This window comes from Canis aureus, chromosome 21 (genome assembly GCF_053574225.1).
Source record: "Canis aureus isolate CA01 chromosome 21, VMU_Caureus_v.1.0, whole genome shotgun sequence".
In the NCBI taxonomy this organism is placed as follows: Eukaryota; Metazoa; Chordata; class Mammalia; order Carnivora; family Canidae; genus Canis; species Canis aureus.
In genome coordinates, this window is record NC_135631.1 from 39,091,831 (window position 1) to 39,106,735 (window position 14,905).

Genomic DNA, 14,905 nt, shown 5'->3' on the forward strand with positions numbered 1-14,905 from the left:
ACATCATGACGTCAGCCGTCAATCACACCACCGTACAGTACGAATGTAAGGGAAGCGCATGTGTTTGTGAGACTGCTCAGGGTCGGGCACCCCAGGCTCACAGTGTTTTCTCGCACGGCCTAGGGACTGCGGTGCGCGTGCGTGGGGTCTCGGAGCGCCCAGGAAGCCGTCGGTCCGTCCGTCCAGGCCCGGGGCCAGCTGGATGTCAGGATGCGCGCGGTCGCCCTGGTGATGCTGCTCGGCCTCTGCGAGGCGGCGGAGCTCCGCAAGGCCAGCCCGGGGGGCGCCCGGGGCCGGGCGGGGGGCGCCCGGGGGGGCTCGGGGCCCCCCTGCGAGGCCTACACGTACCTCCACGAGAAGTACTTGGACTGTCAGGAAAGGAAACTGGTTTACGTGCTGCCCGACTGGCCTCCGGATCTGCTGCACATGCTGCTGGCCAGGAACAAGATCCGCATATTGAAGGACAAGATGTTTTCCAGGTTTAAGAGGCTGAAAACCCTGGATCTGCAGCAGAACGAGATCTCCAAGATTGAGAGCGAGGCCTTCTTTGGTTTAAATAAACTGACCACCCTGCTGCTGCAGCACAACCGCCTCCAAGTCCTGACGGAGGAAGTGTTCCTTTACACGCCTCTCCTGGGCTACCTGCGCCTCTACGACAACCCCTGGCACTGCACTTGTGAGATGGAGACCCTAATTTCAATGTTGCAGATCCCAAGAAACCGGAACTTGGGGAACTACGCCAAGTGCGAAAGCCCCCATGAGCTAAAAAACAAAAAACTGCGGCAGATAAAACCTGAACAGTTGTGCGATGAAGAGGAGAGGGAACAATTAGACCCGAAACCCCAAGTGTCCGGGAGGCCCCCAGTCATCAAGCCCGAGGTGGACTCTTCTCTTTGCTACAATTACGTGTTTCCCATACAAACACTGGACTGCAAACGGAAAGGTCTGTAAGTTTCTTAGTTTTTCATTTTCATGGGCGATTAAAAAAAAAATGATCTCTGAATCTTATAACCCCCACCCTACACCCCAACGTGCCTGGGGTTTCTGGTGCGACTTCCCCCAGAAATCTTTCCCCGGGGACCATGGAATTTACTCCAAGCTTTTCCAGGGTTCAGACTCCAAGTGATTGGTGGTTGCGGGCCAGTAGAGTTGCTTAGGAAAGGTAGCCCCTTGGGTCCTACTCTGAATTTGCTAATCAAAAGCTGTGGCTGTCAAGAATCTCCTTTTCTTATATCACAGCGTAACAGAATTTAGGTAAACAAGGGGTATAAAAACAGGTCCAAATGCTCTCTACATAATGTGACTGAAAGCAAAAACATGGCATGCATCCGTGGGGAAATTACCTCAAGGAGGATCATGTGTAAATGGAGACAGGTGACAGGACCACGAGAGAGAGGCAAGGTGGGATGTGGTGACCACCAGTGTCTGTACTTCTAAGAATTGGTGTCAAGGTTTTAATACATGCTTGCTAACATCTTGTATCTTTCCTGTTCCCAAATTAAAACCAAAAAATATTGAAAGAACTAAATTGAAAGTATTTAATCCAAGAATTATGAACTCTTTCCAGAATACTTCTTCCTGAAAAATCATTGCTGGGTTTTACGTCCCACACAGTCTTGCTCTGATACTGTGCAGGGTCTCCATATACAGGATTAATTTACAAAATAAGAAAATGGGAACTTTCAGTAGTGGTCTTGATGGGTTAGTAAAGACGTTCTCAAAGTGTGGTCTGGGACCTGCTAATCCACCCTGGACAACTGTCCTGTGGGACAGTGTCTGCTGCATTTCTGCATGGATTGATGACTTATACGTAATATTCAATTAAAGCTAGATGTCATTGGATTAGGGTCACATCAGAGCAAGGTGCTATTTCTTCCACTTATCTTAGGAGATTTTGCTTTGTTTCATTTCTTTAAGAACAGAAAGAGAAGGTTAAGAGCAACCCAGAGACTTTGGCTCCTTTCGGGGGAACCATAGGCAGGAATTAGTTGAGGCTGAAGCAGCAGGCAACCTGAACCAGGAGTAAATGTGTTCATTTATCAGCAAAGAAGTGCCCAAGCCTTGCCTCTCCCAGACTCCAGAGGCGGGACCTGGTAAGAGCACATCACAGCCATGTGACATGGAAAGGTAAACAGCAAAGCTAAGATTTGAACCTTGGCCTGCCTAATCTTGCCATCCTCCTTAATCTGATCATGTTTAACCAAAAAACTGCCTCAACAGTAGAAGCATCAAAGAATTCCAGATAAGTCAGCTTATGCCATTTCTCCGCAGCCAGATTGGGTAGAATTTCCCTGACATTGTTGCACTAAGTACTTAGTGCCCCATGCTGAAGAGCATGTTGTACTAGGAGGGCCTTTGGGATGCTTAGATTAGAAGCTTAAATTATATATTCAAGAAATTAATACAAAGCCTCTAACCCTAGACTTGATTTAGAAAAATTACATGAAAAAAAAAAAAAAAGAAAAATTACATGAATACAACAGAGGCTCTCCCCTCAATCTAAAGTTAATTCGCACTTGCTACGTCAGGTGATAAGGAGAAAATACTTACAGTTAGGTTCATTGATTAAGAAAAATGCCATTAAGGGCAGCCTGGGTGGCTCAGAGGTTTAGTGCTGCCTTCAGCCCAGGGCCTGATCCTGGAGACCCGGGATTGAGCCCCACGTCAGGCTCTCTGCATGGAGCCTGCTTCTCCCTCTGCCTCTCTCTCTCTCTCCCTCTCCCTCTCTCTCTCTCTCTCTCTCTCATTAATAAATAAATAAAATCTTTAAAAAATGCCATTAACACAAAATTGAAGACCAACAGCTAAATTACACTGTAATTTAAGAATAGATAACACGAAGGCACTTGGGTGGCTCAGTCGGTTAGGCATTGCCTCTCGATCTCAGGGTTGTGAACTCAAGCCTGGGCTCCACCCTGGATGTGGAGGCTACTTTAAAAAAAATAATATGAAGGGAAATATCTTCCTCTTTTATGGCTTTGATGCTCTTTGCCATTTCCCTTCACAATGAGGCTATTTCTGCCTTTTCTTATTTTCCATGATATTTTTGCCTCATTTTTTTTTTTTGCCTCATTTTCTTTTGGCAAACATCAGCTTATAAAAACAGATACATTTAATTTTTTTTTCTTTCCTCAACTTATTGTTGTCTAAATGCAACTTCCAGGTATGTCCCATAAATTAGGGGGGCAGATAATGTCCCTTGTTTTAAAATATACATTTATATACTGGAAATAATATAAAGCTTCATGGCATACACACTTTATAATAACACTGGCTCATCCATGGAAGGACAACTCAAGTTCCTCCAAACGATAATGACTACATAAATCAGAGAACAGACCTTTCAGATTACAAAATGAAGGGTAGTTTTGTCTTTAAATATCAATATAAATTGCTTTCACTATGGTTGATATAAATCTGCTGATTCAGTTGATTGTTTATTTTTCATCATGGTGTATTGTTGATTCCCAGAAGTTTAAAGTTTATCTCTTAAACCTCTTACTCCCAGGTAAGTGCCTGGTACAGGGCCGTATGCTTTAGACTGATGATAATAACGGAAGTGCTGGGGATCCCTGGGTGGCTCAGTAGTTTAGCGCCTGCCTTCAACTCAGGGCGTGATCCTGGACTCTCAGGATTGAGTCCCACATCGGGTTCCCTGGATGGAGCCTGCTTCTCCCTTTGCCCATGTCTTTGCTTTTCTCTCTCTCTCTCTCTCTCTCTCTCTCTCTCTCTGTGTCTTTCATAAATAAATAAATAAAATCTTTAAAAAAATAAAATAACGGAAGTGCTTTCTTCTCTTGCGAAAGCAGTAATTTAAACAACCTTTAGAAATAAAAATACATAGAATTAAAAACCATGGCTAGAATTCAAGTATGACAATCTGAATTTAATCTACTATAATTTTCCTTATTCCATTCTATAAATAAATAACAAATGTCAAATGTGAAGAATCCCTGCCAAAGTATAGTGATACTTTTATGTGCCACATGTTAGATACTATGTAGAATCCAAAGAAGCCTAAAACCTGCTATTAAGAGTAGATCTCATTAGTGAATAAGAGCTGTCAACTGAATGCTCCGTGTGCCTAAGACATAGCAGTTTATGTGCATTATGTAATTTACTCTTCATAATCTTCAAAGAGCACTGTTATTATTCTCATAAAGGAGGGAACTAAGGTACACAGAAGTTAAGTTGCCCTTCTAAGGTCACAGAGGCAGTCCCCAAGCCATTGACCTCCATGCAATATCATATCTTGTTTCAAGATTCTAGGTATATCTGTTAACCAAGAAAAATGTATAAAAGCGTTCTGGGTGCTTTCTCCCAGTACTGACTCTCCTCTTAGGCTCTGTACAATATACCATGTACATGAAGACACATAGGAAACCCAAATACAGATTCTCCTAACTCAGGAGTTGTGCCTTTCCAGCTGGCAGACGATGGGTACCCAATATGTGCCAGTTTGACCACATAGACCTCAAAGATCACTAATTTTGCCTTAAACATTGGACAGCAAGAAAAAGAAATAGTAGCTTTATTCACTGGGGGACAGGCACTTGGCCAACAAAACTTAGTCTTTCAAAGGGAATAAATGTGACCTTAGTTGAAAGGCATGTTTATGCCATATTGAGGTAAATGGATTTGCCAAAAATACATGAAAGTGAAAGTTGAAAACTGCATTTAAGCTTCGTATTTACCAGAATAATTTACAATTTTTCAGGATTCATTTTACTTCTAATGAATTAGGGCCAGGGAAAATTATGCAGGTAAATTGCTCTCAGTTGTCTCTGAAGTTAATTTCACTGCTAGTCTGAGCAATAATTAAGTTTTTATTTGCAAAATTGGCGTCATTTATGGCTCTTTGCCTTCAAAGTAGTTCTGACACTGCTGACAACTAAGATAGCCCACTAAATGGGAACTTCCATGGAGAAAAGTTTCCAGTTCACTCAAACTCAGCAGGTTTTGGTTGGGGAGTCATAAGGCTTGTCAAGGGTAAGTGAGGCATTTTTTTTTTTTTTTGAGTGTTTACCAAGAATCTTAAGTAGCAGCAAATAACTACATGGTGCCTGGTCTAGAAATGGGGGCATTATGTACCAAATTTGACTTGTGGCCTGAGGGAATTTGTATTTATATAATCTTTATCAAAGACACACACACTTAACATTGATATTTGCGATTCTCATTGAAGTCTAAAAGAACTAAAGAACTGTTCTTACTCATCAGTATAACAAATAAGATTTTTCCATGTTTTTCTAAGCCAAACCAGTAAAGGCTCTGGGTTACATTTCCTGGTTTTACTTGTGGATCCTATTTTTACCCTATTTTTACTGCTGACAATGCCAAAGTTGGTTCTGCAATTCACAGTCCCTTTCCAGCATCCAGAGGCCTGTCACGCTGCTTAAACTGGGTTTCCGGGAGTTCTCATAAACATTTTTTTCTACCCATTTATTTGTGGTTTACCCACTTCAGCTTGTTCTACAGTGGTTGTTTGGGAGGTCTCTGTCACCCACCACATGTCCAACCCAGCAAACAAGTCCTGATAAAGAGCCTGCTTTCCAGAACCTAGGAGATACTGCCTGTGGTGGCAAGTCCTTAATGGCTTCATTGGATCTTAATGAGGACTTGAGCTTTTATTCATAGTGCGAGGGGAACAATGGGAGGATTTTACCCTGTGGAGGATTGGAAGCCATCGGGGAAAATGACATAATCTATGTTTAGACAGTATCTCATGGGCTTAGGACTCTTTGGAGGATAATCCAGACAAGAGCTGATGGTGGCTTAGACCAATATGGTAGCAGTGGAGGAACTAGAAAGAGAAGAGATCTTGGGTATTTTGAAATAAATTCTATTCTGCTCTTAAAAGCTTTCTAAAAAGATGCCACAGACATTTTCAATAATTATTCCAAACATTTAATGTCTTTGATCTGTCCTCAGTTGTCTCCATGGTTTTATTATTGTTGGGATTGCCACCTCCTTGTTTACATGTAGGACCCAAGAGAGAATATAACTCTCCAATCAGGGTCTTAATGATCCTCAAAGGAGGATTACCATGCCGTTGCAACATTATAATAAATTCAAGTCTTAAAATCTTTCACTTTTCAATATATTGGCAGACAAAATTCTAGGCCAAACAGAACAATGACTTACCAAAGGACAGAAATAAGATCACTCCATATTTTATTTTTTTTATTTTAATTTTTTATTTTAAAAAAAATATTTATTTATCTGAGACAGAGAGAGAGAGAACAAACAAGGGGAGCTGCAGAGGGAAAAGGAGAAGAAGGCTCCCCACTCGGCAGGGACCCAGATGTGGGACTCGATCCCAGGACCCTGGGATCGTTACCTGAGCTGAAGGCAGATGCTTAACTGATTGAGCCACCCAGGTGCCCCAGATCATATTTTAAAAGGATTTTTATTATAAGAATCCTTAGTATTATTAAATCATTAAACTCAACATTTAATGAGCTTTTATTATATATTTACAATATATTATCTGTTGCTGACTGTGATGAGCCACCCCAAAACTTAGTGGCTTGAAATAATACACATTTATTATCTCACAGTTTCTGTGGGTGAGGAAACCACACATGGTTTAGCTGGGTCCTCTGCTTCCAGATCTATCACGGGGCTACAACCAGTGTATTGAGCAAGACTCATGCCTGTGGACTCATCTGAAGGCTCAGCTGGGAAAGACTCCTCTTCCAAGCTCATATGGCCATTGGCAGAATTCAGTTCCTCAAGGGTTGTTGAATAGAGGGCCTGAGTTCCTTGCTGGCTGTTTCCCAGAAGCCACCCTTAATTCACAGGCCTCTCCAACATGACAGCTCACTTCATCAAACTCAGCAGAAAAGAGTCTGCTGGCAAAACAAAAGCCATAATTTCTTGTAACCTAATTGTGGAAGTGACATCCCATCCCATTTGCTGAATTCTATTGTTGGAAACAAATCACTAGGTTCAGGCCATACTCAAGGAGAGGGGTTGACACAAGGACATATACTGATACATATATCAGTAGAGAAGAGCACTGAGAGCCATTTCATTTTATTTTATTTTTTAAAGATTTATTTATTTATTCTCACACACACAGAGAGAGAGAGGCAGATACACAGGCAGAGGGAGAAGCAGGCTCCACACAGGGAGCCTGACATGGGATTTGATCCTGGGTCTCCAGGATCACGCCCGGGGCTGAAGGTGGCGGTAAACTGCTGAGCCACCTGGGCTACCCGAGAGCCATTTTAGAAGCTCTCTGCCACATACCATTATTTATTTAGGATATATTAGGCATTGTCCTAAGCCTCCACCATGAAGCTTCTATGGTGGGCAGGAGACAACAATGAAAGCAATCAGTAAAATGTATACTAAAGCAGGTAAAGATAGTATTACTGTTATTGCCCAACAGAAAACTGGGCGACGTCATTTTAAATATAGAGCTAGGAAAGTTTCATGACCACCCCAATATATTGACTCCACCTCAGTTCTCCCACATTCCAACTTTACCCTTTGCCAGGCTTGAGGATTCTAAGGAAAATGGAACGGCATGAGTGAAGCAGAAAGGTACCAGGAACAAACAGGCAGCAGAGCATAGTGGTTGGAAGTATATATTCTGAAGCTACAGCATGTGTGTTTAAATCCTAGGACTATGACTTGGGGCAAATTGTATCCAGTTTCCTCATCAGTAAAATGAAAATAATAATAGTACTTAGCCCATGGGGTTCGTGTCACTTAATACTTGTTAGAACACCTAGAACAGTTCCTACACATAGGTATCAAGATACTGAGACCCCATCAAGGAGAGAAATCAAATTTAGCAATAATGAGGATACTAAAGAAGGAACTACCAATACCATTCCATGTGAGACCATGGGTTCTGAGTGTCAAGAGAGGGAAAATATAAGCCTGAGTCTTTATGGAAGTAAAGATATTATGAGATAAGAAGTCCTAAATACCAGAGCTTTTTTTCTCTTACTTTTTTTTTTTTTTTTTTTTTTTTACTATTTTGAAGAAATTCTTAGCAATTCAATTATTCTGTACCAAAAAGGGTATTATGGATAAATGAATACCCCCTTTTATAAGCTTATTTTACTCTACAGAGTTCAGTTCAACAAACTTTATTCAGAAAGCCTTTGGGCCATGCTATTTCTTGGGTGTCAATTAATCTAGACATTTTATTGTGTCTAGTTTTCTTTTGCAGAAATAATTTTCTGTCTCTTCAGTTTTCACTTGCCCTACATAAAATTAAACCTCAGAATATTTTGCTAAAGATTAAGAGAAAGGACAAATATTACGCTAAAATATAAACACTTAACTTTTTAAAGCATGATTTAAAGAGAAACAAATATTAAAGACAAATTAGGTGAACCCTGATTTCCTATTAACCTGTGAAAAATAACGCAGACTCCTCTACCAGAGGCTCTTTCTATAGAAGCAGTAACAGTAATACCAGTATTTTTGTTCCTGAGGTATCCTGTAATCTAGGAGTGGTGGGGTATAAGCTAAATCACAAGGATTCAGGGGATGTGGTGATGAGGAAGCAGGAGCAAGTCAAGACTACACTTTCTCAAACTTTAGCATCCAAGGAAAGGAGCAATAAGATAGCAGCTTGAGGACCATTAAGGTCAAAAGCTTTTTGTTCCTTTTTTAGGGTGGAGAGACCCGAGCTTCTTTGTTGCCAGAAGGAACATAAGAAGAGGGATGAAATGAAAATACAACAAAGAGGCAGTAGTTAAATAGTGAAAACCCGTAGAGTGGGTGGGAAGGGATTGGAAGGGGACACACATAGACTAGTTTGGTTGGCTTCATTTCCTTTCAGGTTTTTAATTTTTTTTCTAAAGCTTCCCAGGTGCTTCAAAAGGACAGCCAAGAGGGAGCCCCACTGCCTCACTTGATGATGACCAGGCCAAGATGCAGTGCCTACTGTCCTCTTGATTTCTTGATGCCACCTGTAGGACATTTCTCTGAAGAGCTCAGCAAAGAGTGATGGCCGTTCCTCTAAGTGTGACCTCCTGGTTCACAGGGCTTTGGTGGAATTCGGACTTTCTAAGTCTTGTTCACGCCAGCATTCTCTGGCTTTAGATAATCCCATTCCCCATTAAGAGCTAACTCTTCTACCACAGGTGGAAGAATGACAGAGAATGTGGGGAGAGGGGAAAACCTCAATAACCGGAATGTTATTCATTTTTCCAGAGCTAAAGAAAGTTCCGAAAAACATCCCTCCAGATATTGTTAAACTTGACTTGTCATACAATAAAATCAACCAACTTCGACCCAAGGAGTTTGAAGATGTTCATGAGCTAAGAAAATTAAACCTGAGCAGCAATGGCATTGAATTCATAGATCCTGGTAAGTTCCACAGAATAGCCCTTTAAGTGGGTAATGGGGATGCTCTGATTTTTTTTCTTATGACAACATTTGTAGTAAATGCAATTTAGTTAAAAAAAACAAAACAAAACTAAATAATAAAAGGTTTAAACACCATGCCTAAATTAGAACTTGTTTGGTACTCAGAAAAATATTAACCAAAATGTTGCTTTATGAAGGATGTAATACTATATATTACTAAGCAAGTTATTCAGTTGTTCCAAATAAAAGTGTTTTGTAGAATAGATTTTAAAAATAAGAATACATGGTCAGTAATATGTTAATGAACATTATAGTGATTTTTAAAGGGAAATTCAGATTTGGCATTTTCTTTGCTGTCCATTAAGTTCAAACTTGTTTAAGGCAAGACTTTAACAACTTGTTTAAAGTAAACTTGAGGGAATGGGGTGCCTGGGTGACTTAGCTGCTTAAGCCTCTGCCTTGGGCTCCGGCCCTGGGATCAAGCCCTGTGTCAGGGTCCCTGCTCTGTGGGGAGTCCACTTCTCCCTTTTGGGCTGCCCCTCTCCCTGCTTGCGCTCATTCTCTCTCTCTCTCTCAAATAAATAAAATATTAAAAAATAAATAAATAATGAATAAAAAAACCTTGAGGAGCACATTAGTGAAGTATGCAACTCTCGATCTTGGGTTGTGAGTTCGAGCCCCAATTTGGGTGTGGCGATTACTAAAAAAAATAAATAAAACTGAAAAATGTAATAAAGTAAACTTGGAACAATCCGCTAAGCACCAAGCTCATAAATTAAGATAAAATGTGCTCAAGCCAGAGCCAGATGTATTTTATCTAATCCTAGATCCGATTAATTTTTTTTCATCATTCAAAGCTCTTCCCCATTTGCTAGTAATAAGCAAAGCCTCTGGTGAAAATGAGTGTGGTACATTAAAGAAACACACTGGATTTGGAAAGAACCGAGAATTACTGCAATATTGATCAGATTTGTAACATACTTAACATACATGCCTTCATAGTGCTAATTCAATTTGAAAAATCCTTTCTATAGTGCAAAATGGGTTTGTTTTATTTCTAGTGGTATTTTTCCCTCATCAGTTATGAAATTCCCATAATTGCAAGGATTCCTTTACTATCCTTGAGATCTCCTGAAGGCCTCTTAGACTTGTTTGCCTGGTGTGCTTTCCTTGCTGACACATAAGATGAACTCTTGTTACCAGCAATAGTATTATTTTCTTTCTCCTTTGTTCAATTCAGTCCCAAGAAAATATTTTCTACATTAACAAATATGTGTTGAGCACCTACCAAATGCCAACCACATTCTTGATATGTCTTTTGGAACAACAACAAAAAATTATCTCAGCTCTTTAATAAGTCAAAATGACCTCAAGAAGTTTTAAAATAAGAGACCTTCAGGATGCCCCACTGGTGCAGTTGGTAGAGCATGCGACTCTGGATGTCAGTGTTGTGAGTTCAAGTCCCATATTGGGCATAGGGCCTACTAATTTTAAAAATAATAATAATTATTATAATTAAAATAAATAAATTAATTAAATTAAATTAAATTAAAGACCTTCTATATTTCAGGACCAATGAGATGAAACAGTGCCCAAGTAGAATTAGTTAACTACTTATGCTGGCAGGTACCCAAATGCAATGAGATTTACTGGTTTTAAAAGGCGTGAAATAACAATCTCATAAAATGCCAAACTTCATTGCAGAAGAGAAAGAAAAGACACCCTATTAGGGGTTTTATCTTCTCTAAGAAACAAATGAAATCCAGCTTTTTCAAGTGCTTGGATACATATGATTTAAGTAAAAACAATAGCACTTGCAAAATAAAATCTAGGAATGTTTTCACATGCTTTCAGTCTAAAGGGCTGACTTGTTCTAAGGAAAGTGAATTGTGAGATCATTGGTTCATAGAATGTTAGCAAATAGGGGAAAAAATGCAGTGTCTTCAAAACTGTCATTACACGGCTGACCTTTTGCTCCTCCCCAGCCGCCTTCCCAATCTCAGCACTCCAACCTAAGCCATTGCTTTTGCACCAAAATAGAATTCTTTTCAGGGGAAATTATGAGTTTTGTCTGAAAACAAATGATATAAAAACGGTTCATGGTATTGGTATTAGAGCACATTTTCCAAATTCAAAATAAGGACATTGTTGTATGCCCTGAGTATTTTAAAACAGTAATGAGAAAATGTTTGAAATAGAAACAAAATATTTGAAATCAAGGTTGACCAATAAGTTCCAGGGTTAGTTCACATCAACTGAAGTAGGGATAATCTAGATTTAGATTTCTTTTCTACTCCTGGAGGGGAAAATAAAAAAGGTTTTTGTTGTCTTATTTTTATGTTATATGTTTGACATTTGTTAATTACCCACCCTCCAGCAGAATTAAATACATATGGATTCAAAGCTGACAGCTACCAAAGTTTGCCAAAACACAACCAGATGTTTTCAAAATGTTGATAAAAATTGTTTCATTTTGGACTGTAAAGAAATATAATTCCCTCCTCATAAACAGGGGGGGGGGCTGTTTTTGAAGCATTTTCAGAGCTTGCTCATATCCCAGGAACTGTCACATCATCACCATACACATTTTTCCTTGTTTATGCACTTATATCTTACATTTGAAATATTTTCCTAATTCATGCCTTTTTTGTGGCATCTTTGCAGTGAGTATTAAAAAAATGCACTTGAGCCCCAAATACATTTTTTTAGAAAACTAACATAAAACTGATTTTTCAAATGATATATTGTATTCTAGCCAATTAAATCCAGGAAAAGGCCTTGTGTGAGTAAAAACATACTGCAGAATTTTGCATTTAGACACGTATACTGTTAGGAAAATATAATGAAAACCAAAATTTCCCAACACAGAAATTCTCTCTACAAAGGGAGTAGAGAAAAACAAAACAAAACAAAACCACTTTTCTTATTGAATAAGCATTAAACCAGAATGTGATGGACATCACAGGCAATCTTCTAAGAGATTACAAAGACAGAAATCTTACTCTTTTATGTAGCAAGCAGACAATCCCATACATATTTACCCTGAAAATATGCATACATGGTAAATAACTAGTCAACTGAAAGAACTGACAGCATTATTTGTCATACATGGTGGTCCTAACTTTATCTAGTAATTGAGGTGACCAATTGGCTTTATCCAGAGGAAAACAAATTCCATTGTTACATGAGGAGGTAGTTTTGCAACTAGGAGCAAGGCCCATAGGGTCCCATAGAAACTGGAAGATAGGGCTGCTATCTCCCTTGATGTTTACATTTCAAAGATGGCTTTCAAGTCCTTGGGAAAGTCATTCCTGGCTCTAGATAGAAGCCCTCGTTAGTCTTGTAAAGGATATGTATACATTTCAAAGAGAGTATAAAGTACTTAAAATTACAAGTTTTCCAAAGTAAATGCTCTGCGTTAAAGGAAAGGAGGACAATCTTTTTCTTTATTTTCAACCAGGAGAATTAGTCTCTTATTTTTTTTTGTACTTGTCCTTATAGTACACCATACAGTTGGATGTAACCCAGCTATTCAGTTCATTAACAAAGGTTTTCTGTTTCTAGCTGCTTTTTTAGGACTCACACATTTAGAAGAGTTAGATTTATCAAACAACAGTCTACAAAACTTTGACTATGGAGTATTAGAAGACTTGTATTTTTTGAAACTCTTATGGCTCGGAGATAACCCTTGGAGATGTGACTACAATATCCACTACCTCTACTACTGGCTAAAGCACCACTACAACGTCCACTATAATGGCCTGGAATGTAAAACGCCTGAAGAATACAAAGGGTGGTTTCTGGGAAAATATATCCGCACTTACTTTGAAGAATGCCCCAAAGACAAATTACCGGCATACCCTGAAACATTTGACCAGGATACGGAAGATGACGAGTGGGAAAAAATACACAGAGATCATACAACAAAAAAGCAACGTGTAAGAATCACTATAGTGGGATAACTTAGAAATTGTTCTGAGTGCAACTAGTTTTGTATTTGCTATACTGGTGTCAGAAAGCCGTACGTTTACATTGTGATTAACTGTGTTGCCTATTTATGCAGGGTTTTTTGGCTAAAGGAAGGTGGAAGTTTCCCTTATTAGTATTATTATTGTGAAAATTCTAGCACTCAAGGGAAAACTTTCATCCTGCTTGCCTGCCTGCCTATTTGCAGACCAGCGTCTGGTGATGATTCCTTACTGGTAAACTGCGGAAGTTGGGTCCTAATGATGGCATTGGAATTTCATAATGTCCTGTATAAATGTTTTTACTGCTTTTTGAAAATTAAAAAAAAAACTTGATTTATTTTTATATGCTTTGTGATAGCTGCTTGTGTATACCTAAAGATCAAAATGAAAACATGAATGTTTAGTAATAATAAAATATCATTCTCTCCCCTCTGCCCCCTCCCATTTTTTTTTTTTTTTCAGTAAGTCAGCTTATACATAGACTAAAATTCCATTTCAGATTCCTGTACATCCCAAAATGAGGTCCTGGTAAACCCAAATTCTCAAGTACTCTTCACTGACTCTTGTAAAAAACTGTCAAGCTAGACCTGAAGAATTGTCACAAGCAAATAAATAGAGAATCTGGAAATTATATTAGACACTGGCCAGAAGATGGGACTCTGAAGAAGTTGTAGATGGTGTGAAACATGAGCAATAAAGAGGTATAAACACTAGAGAATGTGGAAATAGCACTGATTTTTGAACAGAATTCAGACTAGGCAGCCACCTGCCAGTAGGAAGGGCTCAGGCCCTTTCTGCTAAGCTAATATGCCAACCATAAAGCAAAGGATGAAAGTAGAATCCAGCATCAGGATTGGGGATGAGGAAGAAGCAAACAGGAGGCAGTGATCTCAAAAGCAACTGAGTAAGAGGTGTTGTCCAAGAGGAGCCCCATGATTTGGGTTTGCAAGTTAAAATTAGCTCACCCAGGAAAGCAGATCAGCAGAAAAAAGTGGGAACACCTGGAGACTAGCCCCGTTAGCTGTTCTTACAGCTGTATTATTAGAAAAAATTTTAATTTTTTTTAAAGATTTATTTATTTATTTATTCAGAGAGAGAGAGAGAGAGAGAGAGGCAGAGACACAGACAGAGGGAGAAGCAGGCTCCATGCTGGAAGCCTGAAGTGGGACTCAAACCCTGGTCTCCAGGATCATGCCCTAGCCTGCAGGCGGCGCTAAACCGCTGCGCCACCGGGGCTGCCCAGAAAAAATTTTTAAAGAGAGAAATATATATATATAGTTTAAAATGCCACTTTTTCCTTTTTATAGAAATTTCCCTTTCACACTGAGTTGAATACATTTTCATTTCTTATATCAAAATATTCCTACGAAGTTTAGCAACTGGTCTTACTTGATACTTAACAAAGCAGAGAAGATGGCATATGACAAATAGTACTGAGCATTTCTTAAGCACCGACTAGATGCCAGATGCTGTGCTTAAAGCTTTACATATTCTATGTCTAATTCTCCCAAGATCCCTCTGAGGTAGGTAATATTACCTGCCCTTTTCTAGATGAAGAATCCAAGGCTTAGAGTTTAGGTAACTTGGACAAAGTCACAGAG

At 39.4% G+C, this 14,905-nt stretch overlaps 2 protein-coding genes across 12 annotated transcripts in view; one reads left to right on the forward strand and one right to left on the reverse strand.

Annotated features, from left to right (window-relative positions):
- Nucleotides 1-13,732, forward strand: part of LRRC17 (leucine rich repeat containing 17) — a 29,104-nt gene extending 15,372 nt beyond the window's left edge. For both annotated transcript variants that reach the window (XM_077863941.1, XM_077863942.1), the window contains 3 exons: nt 124-943; nt 9,181-9,336; nt 12,901-13,732. In XM_077863941.1, the coding sequence (XP_077720067.1) occupies nt 124-943; nt 9,181-9,336; nt 12,901-13,298 (1,374 nt within the window). In that variant the 3' untranslated portion in view covers nt 13,299-13,732. The remainder of the gene's footprint in view (nt 1-123; nt 944-9,180; nt 9,337-12,900) is intronic.
- FBXL13 (F-box and leucine rich repeat protein 13) overlaps nt 1-14,905 on the reverse strand; it is a 204,777-nt gene that overhangs the window by 108,055 nt on the left and 81,817 nt on the right. The gene's annotated exons all lie outside the window — the stretch shown is intronic.